We start from the raw sequence: 14,283 nt of genomic DNA on the forward strand, positions 1-14,283 counted from the left end.
GGCACCCAAGATAATTTCTAAAAAAAAAAAAAAGAAAAAGTCATCTAAAGCTGAAGGCTACACAATTTAAATAGTCTCTCCAAATCCCTGCTATGTAAAATAGCCTGCAAAGAAGGCAGCGAGCTAGAAGGATACTTAGACCCCAGAGGGTAAACGGGGTAAATGTTATTAGAATAGCCTGCTTAGCAGCTCCACAACAACAATGTTCTGCCCTATGATGTGAATAACCGAAGAAAAAGGAAATCCCTGACACATTTGAGACCCCCTTCGTATTTACCAAGTGTCATAGTCGGTGTCATCGAAGGAGATGGTTCAGTGTCAGTGAGGTTTAGGTGGCAGAGAAGAACATTGTTCCTTCCCATCACAGACAACAAAAGGGAGATGGCCATGAAGTCAGTCATACAAATGATATACAAATACACTGCTGCACAGTAAGCAAATATGGAGTGGACTTGTTCGTGGCAGAGACAGGTAAATGGCATGTTTGGTATGTGCTCCCAATTATATGGTACAATATGTCTCTCTGTTTCACTGTCTCACTTGTGTCCTCTATCAGTTTTTTCTTTTGTGTATCTATCCCTCCTCTCTCTCTCTCTCTCTCTCTCTCTGTCTGTCTGTCTGTCTGTATCGCTTTGTCTCTCTCTGTCTATCGCGCTCTCTCTCTCTCTCTGTCTCTCTCTCTCTCTCTCTCTCTCTCTCTCTCTCTCTCTCTCTCTCTCTCTCTCTCTCTCTGTCTGTCCATCTGTCTCTCTGTCTGTCTGTCTGTCTGTATCGCTTTGTCTCTCTCTGTCTATCGCGCTCTCTCTCTCTCTCTGTCTCTCTCTCTCATTCTTCCTCTCTGCTTTACAGAGTGGAGGAACATCAGAGGGATCAGCCTGGCTTAGTTTATTGGAAGCAGATGGCAGACCAAAGGCAAGAAGGCCACAGTTTCATGAAGCGTGGCTTGAACATGCCAGGACCATGTCGAGGGGCATACCAATGGATGATGGCTAGGTGGTGTCTATGTGTGTGTGTGTGTGTGCGTGTGTGTGTTCATGCACACACGCATGCTTGTCTGAGCATTTGGAGATGGGGGGAGGATGGTTAATTTTGTAGGTTACCAATGTGAGTAAAGGGACCCCCAAATCACAGTCGAAGCTCGCCTGCTTTTTTTTTCAGTCATCATCTGTGAATCCCTCCGCACTGGTTCAGGAAATGTTTGAAAAAAAAAATGAAAAAAAAAACTAGTGCATCAATGATTTTTCAGCAATCTGGCAGCTTTGAAGGCTTGCTCCTGGTGCCCTGCTGCACCATAATCAGGAATCAAAGCCTAGTGGCTTGGATCTGCCATCCCGGGGCAAAGTGGTCGCGTGTTTGGTAATAACACTGTCTAAATGTGTAATAACTAGCTATCTAAGGATCACATGAGACTGGCCGAACACAAAAAAAAAGAGAAAATTTATGAGGTAGATTGAAACAGACTGTCAAAGGAGAGGGAGGAAGAGACTGGAAAAAAAAAATAGAATGAGAAAAGAGCGACAGACGTACAGACATTGACAGACAGAGAGTGCACTGTGCATGTGCACATTCCTTCACATATGTACAAAACACGGCAATGTGACACGGCATTGTGCTAAAATCCCCATTAAGAAAACTTCAGGACAGAGGAGGGTCCTCTGCGAGACAGACAGGCTTGGCCAGTCAGTCCACAGCACACCGCCAGATGGGCCAGTGTTCTCCACATGGAAACGACACACAGCGAGCACATGTCAGAGTCCGACACTGTTTGCTACAGCAGCATCTTAGCCCTGGGAACAAAGAGGTCATTCAGACTATTCGCCACACTGTATAATTACCCAGAGAGACACTATGAGACACAATGCCAGCTCAGTGAAACTAGATAAAGAGGGTACTTATGCCTAAACCCTTAACCCGCTGTCTTTCCTCCCATCGAGTTACATAATGGATCTTCAGCAAAGGTAGAGAAAGTGGAGTATCTCTTTATTTATTCCTACTTCAATTTGAATATATATGCCCACTTTACTAGTTAAAAACAACTTCAGAGCAGGTTTAGTAATGATACATTTTGACGCATTGTGTAATTATGGTGTTATATCATACATTTATACTAGAGGACTATGATAACTATGGCTTTGCCGTTCTTTTCGGGCGGTAGTTGGTAAACTTTCTCTCAAGTCACTCATTGACTCTCCACTCCCTCTATGTCCCCCCGCCGCCGCCGCCCCGCCCAGCTGTCAGTTATCATCCTTTGTCTCTGTGTCTCTTATCGCGTGGTGCCACAACAGGAAAGGGGGGCCTGAGGGAAGCCTTGAGTAACAATGACCAGCCGCTTGACCTCTACACCGTGACCTTGAGTTTCCACACCCTGCCCACAGCAGCCATCACAGGAGGAGGGGCGCTGGTTGAGGCCGGGGGGGGGGGAGCTCCAGGCAGGGCAGGGAATGCCATCTGTAAAAATAGATCTTCATTATTCTGTATTTTCCACAAATAGTTTCAAAGAACAAGGCATCATTTCATCTTAATGACTGGCGAGAATTGTTTTGGGCTGCGTAGTGGAAAAGCCGTGCCTTTTGGCAGCGTGGCCTCAGAAGAGGCCTGCCTGTGCGCCGCTCCACACCACAGGGACCACATATTGGCACATTTCAGACAGTCTATTTTTAAAACCTCCTTTTGTTGTTGCGCTCATACCTCAGACTTCCGCTTCACTTTATTGACCTTAAAAAAGAAAAAACCTCGTCTGACAATGATCCAAACGGTACTTATAGTTTCTTTTCCAGGGTTCTGCTTTTCTGGATAGCAGACGTCTGATGTGGAAAAAAAAAACCGCTGAGGCTACAGATAGTGTGCATTATCTGGCCCTTTGGTTTGAGGCCTTTCTTACAATATGAAAGAATCAAACGGATTCGCCGAATTAATTTACCGTCCCTTTGTTTAGGTGTTGATCTGCTCATGATGAGCTGCCCAAAATCGTCCCTATCTATGGTTTTGTTAGAAGACAAACTTGGCCTTGTGAAGGTAAGACCCTGTAACATCCCTAATTTGGCAGACCTGCCAGATAATGTACAGTGAAAACCATTGCCATGCTTGACCCCGTTTTACTAACAGAACATTTTCACATGATTTAATCCGGTCGAGCTTTGCCCTTGTCATGTGGAAACCAGTTAACCTCGTAGTGTAAACAGGATGCAGTACGATCCGTAAATGGAAAATAAATTTCACAAAATAAAGAATGTGATGTAGCGCTCGAACTCCGAATGGGAACAGTTTAACTCTTCCTGGCATTCAAATGTAGAAACATGCCACTGTAAATGATTTGCATAATTGGGAATCTGTCAACTGAACGATGCCTTCATATTCTCGACTAAAAATAATAATTAAAAAAAAAAGTTTGACAAACCACTTGAAAAGGGAGCCTGTGTGTAGTGGGGTGAGAAGAAGAAACTATCTATGTGAATCAGATAATGAAGTCCTTTATCCTGATGATCAAATGTTTATTGGCACCACTGGGTCTCAGACTGATGATCTTGTGCATGTGGTCGCCGAGGGCAGTTCTTCACGGTCAGTCCTGTGTGAGGCAGGAAGGCTGAATGAATAGTCTAATGCTTTGCTTACTCACTCCTCCGTTTCAAAAACAACTCCCACCCAGAGAGAGAGTGAGAGAGAGAGGGAGAGAGAGTGAACGAGAGAGAGAGAGAGAGAGAGAGAGAGAGAGAGAGAGAGAGAGACAGAATCCATGCCTATTCTTCTCCCCTCTCTAAGCAAGGGCCGACAGCCAGGCACTATTTTTAGCCTCACCACAGACTATTTTTAGGCCCCCACTGATTTTTGAGGCATTTATTAGGGAAAGGGATACCAAAAAAAAAAACACTTGGTGGGTGAGTGGGAGGTGGTGTTGGTTGGTTGACTCGGGGGGGGGGGGGTAACTTTTATACGTGGTGAACTCAGCAGATGTTCCCAATTGCAGGGAAGTTGCAAGGGAAATATAGAGAGACGAAAGGGGGGAGTTTTTGAGGGGAATTATACAAGTGTTTCTCTTTTTTCTTTACTCTACCCTTTACGCTCCTATGTCTGTCTATATATATATATATATATATATACACATACACACGTTTTCCCCCCTTTGCTCATAGTTCCTGAAAGATAACATATGGTACTTGCAGTCCATAAAGAAAGTAGGGGGCGCTACAGAGTGCTGTAGACCGGGAGAGAGGAGTACAAAGGAACGCCTCAGTCAGAAGAATTCACAACTTTGTGCTTTGAACACTCGGAAGATGTTTCACAAGTACTATGTGATATGTGGCAGTTTTTTTTTTCCACCAACCTTTGAGTTTCTTTGGAAGTCTGTGAAATGAGTAGAGCTGATTGAGCTAGCACAGCCGACGTTACTCAGACTGCGAGTATAAAACATGAACTTTAAAAGAGAATTACTTGCAAAAAATAAAACAAAACAAAAAAAAATAAATAAGGGATTTATTTTGGTAAAACGTTCCTTTTTTGTCTCCTCTTGTGTTTGGAGGTAAAAATAAACAGAACACAAACCTAGCTTGATATGCTAGCTACGAAGAATTGGTTTTTTTTGTTTTTTTTTGCTATAGATGCTCTGATGCCCATAATGTGAAACGGTCTGTCACCATCATCAATGCCTTTGGCTTTTCTCTTTTTTTTTTCCCTTTCCAATCCCTGTGCTGTTAGCTTGCCAATGTCATAAGGTTAATTTACTTAGTCAGTCAAAGCGGCTTCAGACCTTAATCCTCAACTCACCAGGAAAAACAAGCCACGCCGCTGATCTGGTCGACACCAGTAAACACTGAGGCCCTGTAAATCAGGGTGATCCTCTATCACGTACACCCGACCACCCTTCCCTGTGGCACAGGCCGCATTTTCTCCCCCTGACAAGCATCGCCACAAGGACAAGTGGACAACAAGACAGAAGAAAAAAAAAAGATGTGACGCGACTCCCTCATTTTTCCTGCATGCCGGCACTTGTTAAAAAAATCTGTGTCTGGTAAATTAGCGAAGGCGCACAAGTTGAAGTTATTATGCAGCCTTTGAAAGGCATGAGAAGAACTCATTCAGTAAGCTGATCAACAGAGAAAACTCCTTAAGGCTAATGTTCGCTGTACTGTTTAGAAACCAAACAAGTACACAGAATAGCACACATGCTGGAAAATATTTTCACAAGCGGCAGAGCATGAAGCACACTGGCACTTCAGAGGAGGGGGATCACATGTTCTGTCGACGTGCAAAGAACGTTCTGAAGAGGAAGAGGGGTGGAAAAAATTAAATCAACTAACAAAGTTCAGAGGCAAATGAGACTGAAATCAACCAAGTTAATTACTCCTGCTCTCTAGTATTTATAACATGGGGAGAAAAATCACACTTTACTGCCAAATGAAACATTTGGCAAGGCATGCAATAAATTGGTGTGGATGTTGGTACATTACTCTTTTCCCCTCTGTCCCCAAGGCACGCTGCCCCCCCCTTTTCTTTTTGTGTATTTTCCCTTATTCTCCTGCCTCGCCATTTCTTTCCTCCCACTTTCCAATGGACTGTCGCTGGGCTGAAGTCACACCTGTGCTTCTCACACGTCTCAGCACACGGTTGAACCACGCGCAGGGTGAAACATGGCGAGGGAGCTTTGCTGAATCTCATTAGCCAAGCGGGTAGTCATTAACAGAATGACCTTTGGAAATAATTACCAGCCTCCCTCCCTTTTGCACTCCCTCTTCCCTCCCCCGGCCTATCCCTGCACTCATCCATCCCTCTCTTTCCTCCCTTTCCCCCCCCGTGCCCATTCAGTTGTTCCTAAGGTGAGGACAGAGGGAGACTACAGAGGAAGGGAAAAAGGACCTGAGATGAGGATGGGAGGAGAGGAAGGAAGGCCCCTGCTGCTGCTGTTAAAGATTACAGGGTGAAGTGACCTTTTAGATTAGGTTAATCTGCAGAAAATGAGATTGGCCACGGGCCTTTCCTCTGGTAGGTAGGCAGGTAGGCAGGAAGGCGAGGTATGTTCAGTACCAGCGGCCATGTGCCACTCCATGTGAGCCTTGAGTCAATGGTATTGGGAGTGTGGCATCATCATCACCATCGTCTCTGCACGTTGTAAATCAGTTCTAACAGTGCATGCTCACACCCAAACAACTTCTACAGCGTAGGTACAGCAAGCACACTTTCACAAATGCAAGAAAAAAGGTTTGTGTACTTCATGGGTAATTCTGCTTCGCCGCCATGTATGTCGGTTGTGACACAATTTGATTTACTACCTTCGTTTTGGAGATTTCGGACATGGGACCCCCACTAGACCCTTACAGGGAAACTGATCATGAGTCTTAAACCTGTCCTTTCAACAACCGCAACAGCAAAATCTAGTGGCTCAGTTAGACTGTGCATGATTTCCATTATTCAGGACTTTTCAGTTGTGCTAGCTGGGTGGTTTATTGGTGGTTGCAGTAAATATAGACCGGTCATTCCTGAAAGTTAAACCCAGATGTTGCTAAGCAATGTGATTAAGGATTGATGATATTGAAAATGTTGGGTAACAACTTTCAGCTTGCACTTTCATTTTCACTTCCAAATATGTGGTGCAGATTATATGGTTAAACTTGACTTGCTGAAATGCGTTTGACACTCTTACGCCAAAAGAAGCTGCTGTAGAGCTGTGCCCAGCCGTGGTCCCATAGTCACAACCTCCACAATGAAGCCGGCGAGTTAAATTATATTATTTATTTATTTATTTTTCTCCCCAATTGTATCCGGCCAAATACCCCACTCTTCCGCTGCTCCACCCCCTCTGCTGATCCGGGGAGGGCTGCAGACTACCACATGCTTCCTCCAATACATGTGGAGTCGCCATCCGCTTCTTTTCACCTGACAGTGAGGAGTTTCACCAAGGGGACATAGCGCATGGAAGGATCATGCTATTCCCCCCAGTTCCCCCTCTCCCCTGAACAGGCGCCCCGACCAACCAGAGGAGGCACTAGTGCAGCAACCAGGACACATAACCACATCCGGCTTCCCACCTGCAGACACGGCCAATTGTGTCTGTAGGGACGCATGACCAAGCCGGAGGTAACATGTGGATTCAAACCGCCGATCCCCTTATTGGTAGGCAACGGAATAGACCGCTACGCTACCCAGACGCCCTGTTAAATTATATTGTAACCAATAAGCATGAATTATCCTCATATACACTGAAACCAACACACACACACACACACACACACACACACACAAACCAGTTTATGCCTTGCTTTACCATCCCCCATCTCCTACCCAGGTATTGACTGAGTATAAGCTCACTATCACATCACGTTCATTAACCCTCCAGCTGTATCACGAACCTGTGTTCTTTGTTTCCACAGAGGGAAAACAAGCACATTGTGGAACGGGAATTTGGCACACTCCGAGTGTGTTGTTGGATTGAGCTGTTTAATCGTTACGAGAGCGGAGCCAGCACCACTTAGGTTTTGGCTTGATCCACATTCATAAGCAGGGGCGAGGGGGGGGGGGGACTCTTTCATGTGCTATTGCAATTAACAACCCTCATACTGGCATACTAAATCTCCAATAAGAGCTCAAAGAGATTCTTCTTAAGGAGGAATAAAAAGAGGTAAAAACAAAACAAAACGGAGAGATGGATCTATTCTCTCGTCATTTCCCAACGCGGTTTCCCATTTATCCGCCTCTGCCGTTCACCATGTCCAGGAAAACGGCCTGGCAGGCGGCGAGTGTGGGAAATCTATCTGCACGTTTCCCTGTTTCATCGTGGAGCCTGTGTGAGGAACACGGTAAGGCTGCCAGGGCAGCACACTCGCAGCCCCACTATAGGACATCCAGCTACACGCAACATCTCACCGCCTCGCTGTTTGCTTTATAATGCTATTGCCAGGGATTTGACTAGCGAGCGAGTCTTTAAAGAATTAGATCTAATTAAGGGGACCGCCTGAGCTCCTTGTGTATCCGCTGATAATACCATGTAAAACGCTGTTTATCAGCATCTCCGGGGAGAGTTTAGCACATCGTAACATATCCTACATGACAGTGTACACAGCACTGGATTTGAACCCAGGTGTTTAAACTAAAAGAAAATACAGGAGGCCGGTTTGAATTCATACGTCAAGTTGCTCTCATCTTATAAGTCTTGGTTTAAAATGCAGTGTGGCTGTGACGACAGTGACTCGGGCGGCCATCTTGATTGGCAGTGCTTCTTTTGCGTTACCGCTTGGGCCTGGAGGACGGGGTCGATTTGGTTTCTCAGTCTTTTGGTTTCACAGATGTTTGTGGAAGTCTCATCCTCAGCTGAGACGGTTTTCAAGTGAGTCATCAAGTCGTTCTCCACCACTCCTCTTCTCCATCTCTCCACTCGCTATGTACCTCCCTCTCTCTGTCACGCTCACTCTGCATATTTCTCTCGTATGTCTCACTCTCTTTCTTTCATTCTTTTTCTCACTTGCTCAAGAATTTTGAAATAATGGCATGAGAAGAGGTATACTGAATGGAGGCAGGAGAGAGAAGAGAGAGAAAAATGGAGGGAAAGGGAGCGAGAGAGAAGCCCTCCAGCCTGTTGTAAACATGCTGTAGCTAGAGAGGCTGTGCAACCCTCTCAGTGCCACTCTCTCAACAACGCTAATTATCAACCAAAGACATGCTAATTACATAGAGCTTTATTGCTAATGTAGCAAGCTTCTATGCCAGCCGCCCACACGCTGAGCTCCGCTCCCCTACCTCTGCCTCTCCTCCCACTACACCTCCAGGCACAGCAGCAACACAGAGGGAAAGAGAGATGCAGAGAGTTAGAGAGAGCAAGTGAGAGATGCTGAGAGAGAGAGAGAGAGAGAGAGAGAGAGAGAGAGAGAGAGAGAGCAGTTTGCATGCATGAACCTCTGCACATTTCTCAAGAAAAGGAGTTTCTGATATCCACTCAAAGCGATATCTGAAATTACATATTATAAGTTATAATTCAGAGCTCGTATTGAATGTCTGGTTGCTGCTCTCTAGGGGCCCTGGCCTTTACCGCCACCCCCGTATCGCGCCCTTCCTCCCGCTCTTGTCCTCCTCCCCATCCTGCCATCTCAACAGGAAGTCCGCTTTGTTCCTGCCCTCCATCAACCCCTCTGCTAACTCAACAACCCACCCACGTTACCGCACCTGTGACGTAGTCTAGCAGCCACGCATAATGCTCCCTCCGCAGGACAGATCCAACCCCCCCCCCCCCACCACCACCTCTCCACACAGCCATACTCCACCCACACTTAAACGTGCTAGTGTCAGCCCCGTGGCCAATCCCGTTAGCACGCTGCAGCTAAGGCTGAAGGCCTCTTCAGATCGATTTCTCTCGCTGTGAGTCGCTTAGAGAGAGCAGATCCAAGTCCGCCGGGGATCACAGGGAGCTAGAGCTGCAGAGCCCTCTCCCCCACCAGGCTCTTTAGCGTGTTCCCCTGACATGCCTGTTTACACGTTAGCCACCCTACACTCCCTAATAGAGAGACACGTTTAGAGAGAGAACTTCAAAGCATGGTGCACTCAGCACAAGCACTTGCTGGAACATGTGACAATGCTCCTCATGGGCTCGGATGGTAACAGTAATACACCGAGCATGAGCTCGAGTGGCCGAGAGGCAACAAACCAACGGTTGTTCCTACTTAGGTACACCGCGGATACATGTGTATGCTAAATGGGTAATGTATACGACACAATGCACAGAAAATCAATCCTGTTTCATCACCCATGACATATTTGAGTATGATCAATTTTCAAAGTAAAGGCTACGACGTTTCACATGAGTGTGCAGTCGGCATAAGCAAATCATTTCTACTGATTACGGTTTGTTTTGGGTGCGGTGTGTGTTAACATGTTTAACCCAATTTTCCCGAAACTACATCTGTGTCTAATCAAAATAAATACTTTTCATGCTATAAGGAATGAAAACAAAATGACCCCGGGCTACCTCTCTGCTGTATTGATCATACTAAAGAGCTTCACAAACATGAATTATAGAGAGGGAGAGATAGCTTACCCTATACGTACGTATCTTATACCAGGTCTATAATGTATTTGCCTTTGTGCTTAGCCTGCCTTTGATTTGTTTTTGTCATTAAGGTTAGTCATATGATAAAAACTCTATTGCCTGATGCATCAGACCCTCATAATGTTTTGGATTTGACCACGGCAAATGGAAATAGCTATGGGGTGAATGCAGTAATGATGACAAAACATGAATAACAGTGTACTTTGCATGGTTGGGTGGCCAATTCATTAATAATTGTCTCAATCTCAAATAGAATTATAAAAATATATATATAGTGTTAAGTAAACTGCAACCTACCTTAATGCGAGAACAACCTGTTTGCTAATATAAATTCTGTTTTCCTCATTCCCTTGAATTGCACATCTTCAAATAAAATCAGTGATGGTAGTGCGAGTCTGTGTGTACGCATATTCATATGTGAGTGTGTGTGTGTGTGTGAGAGAGAGAGAGAGAGAGAGAGAGAGAGAGAGAGAGAGAGAGAGAAGCGGAGATCGAAAACGCAAGAGAGGGATAAACCAGACATGCATGCATGCATCCATGTGTGTGGCCCACCAAGTTTGTCAGATCTCCATGGCAATGGTTGCATAACAGGGTCACGTTGAGAGCTTAAGGATCCTTGAGGCTGTCCTCTCAGCATCAGCACCTGCTTTAGCTACCTGCCCACTGGCTGGCCTCGCAGCACTGTTTAACGTTGAGCCTTGAGCCAGGCTTATGAAACGTGTGTCCGCACCCAGCTCAGCACGCTTCTATGAGAAACATGTCAGTAACAAGAGGACACGGGATGCAGGAGCCCCTAGCCGTTGCACAGGAAATAGAATGGGAATGGGAATATGGCACACTTACAATTCTCGGATTTTGAGGCAGTTATTTTGCACTTTTACCTGCAAAATTTAGTGGAGTTGGATCGTTTTTTTTTTTTATTTAGATTTTGATATACTTTATTAATCCCCGTGGGGAAATTCCTCTCTGCATTTAACCCATCCTAGCTGTGTAGCTAGGAGCAGTGGGCAGCCGCCGTGCAGCATCCGGGGACCAACTCCGGTTCGTCTTGCGGTCAGGGACACAGTCAGGGGTCAGGGGCACAGACAGGAGTATTAACCCTAACACGCATGTCTTTTTTGAGGGTGGGGGAAACTGGAGCACCCGGAGAAAACCCACCGCAGACATGCAAACTCCACACAGAGGACGACCTGGGTTGACTCCCAAGGTTGGACAACCCCGGGGTTCGAACCCAGGACCTTCTTGCTGTGGGGCGACAGCGCCAACCACTGGGCCACCGTGCCGCCCCGTGGCTAGCGCAGTTTTCATTGTATGTTTTTCTTATTTCTTTTGTGTCGTCCATGTTCTCCCTCAATTGTCCTGCACTGTTTAGCAAAGAGTGTCTTCTAAATCCAAGATTGCTCAATCTATAGTGGCTCAAAAAAAAAAAAGAAAAGAAAAGAAAAAGTGTGCATATTTCAAAATCGCCAAGGAAGTTGGGTCTGCAAATTTTGCACATCAGCATGACTTAATTCCAAAACCACTCTCAATGAATGACACGAGAACTGAAACTGGAGTCAGCCAAATGAGTGAGGAGAAACTGTCTCCTACAACATACTGGGTGGAAGGAGCAAAAAAATTGAAAAGTGATAGTTTCTGAAAAGGGTAAAATTGAAAGAAACGAGTTCATGTTTTCAAGTCTATCAGTCTCGTCACTCATCTGCCAGAAAGCCTATCCATCTGAGGCTTTCTGTGTGTGTGTCTGCCTGAGTGTACTTGCATTAAGAGCCACAGGTGCTCCAAAGTGTGTGTGTGTGTGTGTGTGTGTGTGTGTGTGTGTGTGTGTGTGTGCGTGCGTGCGTGCGTGCGTGTGTGTGCGTGCGTGTGCGTGTGCGCATACATGCACTGTGAGTGAACGTCTTCGTGCTCTGCTGTAACGTACCTCCACAATGTCGGAGTTGGTCCTGCTCTCGTGGGGCTCGTTGTACTCGGTGTATTTGAGCAGGACCTTATCCATGTCTGTGCTGGCGTACTGGAACAGCTTGTTGGTGCTGTTGAAGATGATCAGGGCAATCTCACAGTCACACAGCACGCTCAGCTCGTACGCCTTCTTCATCAGGCCAAACTTTCGCTTTGTAAACGTCACCTAAATAGAGTGAGATAGAGGAAGGAGATAGAGACCACAAAAAAAAAAGAGGGTGCAGAAATTAGCTGAGGTGTGTATGTTTTACTGACAACAGTTTCCCTTGTGTGTAAGCCAGGAATGAGGGAATGTGTGTGATCACATGGGCAACTTAATTACATTTTTCAGGGGCATGCTCATGATAAAGGCAAGCTCTTTTGTTTTATTTTGTTTTTTTCTGATGTGGAGAAGGCCTACCGCCCCCCCCCCCCCCCAATTGTATCCAGCCAATTACCCCACTCTCTAAGCTGTCCTGGTCGCTGCTCCACCCCCTCTGCTGATCCAGGGAGGGCTGCAGACTACCACATGCCTCCTCCAATACATGTGGAGTCGCCAGCCGCTTCTTTTCACCTGACAGTGAGGAGTTTCACTAGGGGGACGTAGCACATGGGAGGATCACGCCATTCCCCCCAGTTCCCCCTCCCCCCCCAGAACAAGCGCCCCGACCGACCAGAGGAGGCGCTAGTGGAGCGACCAGGACACACACCAACATCCGGCGTCCTACCCGCAGACACAGCCAATTGTGTCTGTAGGGATGCCCGACCAAGCCGGAGGTAACACAGGGATTCGAACCGGCGATCCCCGTGTTGGTAGGCAACGGAATAGACCGCCACGCTACCTGGATGACCCCTATAATATATATTTTTTTTAATTTACATTGACGTCTGTAACATATGAAGAAAAATGAAATCTGGCACGAGGTCCCCCCCCCCCCCTCCATGAATCACGTGGGGATAGAGAGAATAGCTGGAAAGGAAGGCCTCCTCTCTGCTCAGAGACCTCAGACTGAGAGGTTACAGTGGCAGCAGTAGCAGGTCATCTATACCACACCAGGAAAGGAGGGAAAAAAAGGAGCTAACATTTAAGGAACTGAAAACAAACTGTCTTTGAGAGATAATGGTAAAACGGATCAGTTGCTGTCTGTACACCAAAGCTCGGTAGACTTCATCTTAGAAGATCTGACGCTTTATTGACCCTCTCTCGTGATCTGAGTATATCAAACTTAATTGGCTGGTGTTGCTCTCTGTCTCGTTCTGTCTTGTTTTTGCTTTTGTTTTTCTCTCATGCAACGTATGTAGATACAGCTACTATATCTAATTTTTTTTTCTCATGGTGATATTAATATCTGTCGCCAAGCCGGCGTGTTTAGCCCCTCCCAGAAGAACAGCCACATTTTAATATAAATAGATAATGGCTTCCCTAACTCTGCTCCATACTGTGTGTTCATGCACGAGACGCATCGCTTCAAGCTTCGAGTTGTACTACCACAGAGACCACAGAGACCGTCCTCTCATTCTGTATCGCTTCTCTGTGTGTGTGTTTGGGGAGGGAGGGGGCATGTGTGCGGCCTTACATCTTGACCGCTACCAGAGTAACACAGTTGTATGTACACCTGTCCTCATTGTGAAAATAGAACAGCAAACGTGAATTTAAAAAGTGGGAAGATGGCGGCGCGAACTCACATTTGCAGCGGTTTCACCCTGTACCGACTACACAGCGTCTTTGTCCATGTCTGCGTGTGCGTCGAAGTTTGTGTCACCGGGTTAAGTTTTTATTTTGATCTTCGGGTTTTGTTTTTTTGTTTTTTTGTTTTTCCGTTTAATGGCTGGGAGAGCTGGCGTTGGCTCGGCTGAGAGAGCTTGGTCAGCCAAATCCTGTGGGCCCAGGGACCACGGCCCTGCCTGGAGCTGCGCCCGAACAGGAAGCACCGAGGGCGGTCTGACAGGACATGGAAGCGGGGCAGGCTAAGCTAACTGCTAGCCCATGCTGACAGGCAGGTCTGACAGTCATCCTGGCTGGCGTTCGCTCTCTGGACAGTGGAATTTTACTGTGTTGCACTGAATGGACTGTGTTGTTAACTGTTATGTGTGTGTGGTTTTTTTTTTTTTGCTTCTCTTTGTTTTTGGAAATTTTGGGTATGTGTTTTTACCTTTTGTGTTGCACTGCTGTGGGCTGGGTGAAACAACATTTCATTTCTTTTGTGTACGCAAGTACGTGATAGAAATTACAATATATTGGCCCTGACTCCTGAATTATCTCAAGCAGGCTGCACCCGGCTTCCCTCCCATACATGCGAAATGTGGAAATGTGCAAG

The 14,283-nt window shown here is 46.2% G+C and overlaps 1 protein-coding gene across 4 annotated transcripts in view; it reads right to left on the bottom strand.

The window, feature by feature from the left end:
- The window catches only part of LOC130107060 (myocyte-specific enhancer factor 2C-like), a 72,450-nt gene that overhangs the window by 22,053 nt on the left and 36,114 nt on the right, over positions 1 to 14,283 (bottom strand). For all 4 annotated transcript variants that reach the window (XM_056273483.1, XM_056273468.1, XM_056273474.1 and 1 more), the window contains exon 3: positions 11,949 to 12,152. In XM_056273483.1, the coding sequence (XP_056129458.1) occupies positions 11,949 to 12,152 (204 nt within the window). The remainder of the gene's footprint in view (positions 1 to 11,948; positions 12,153 to 14,283) is intronic.

The sequence above is a fragment of the Lampris incognitus genome, chromosome 1 (genome assembly GCF_029633865.1).
Source record: "Lampris incognitus isolate fLamInc1 chromosome 1, fLamInc1.hap2, whole genome shotgun sequence".
NCBI lineage: Eukaryota > Metazoa > Chordata > Actinopteri > Lampriformes > Lampridae > Lampris > Lampris incognitus.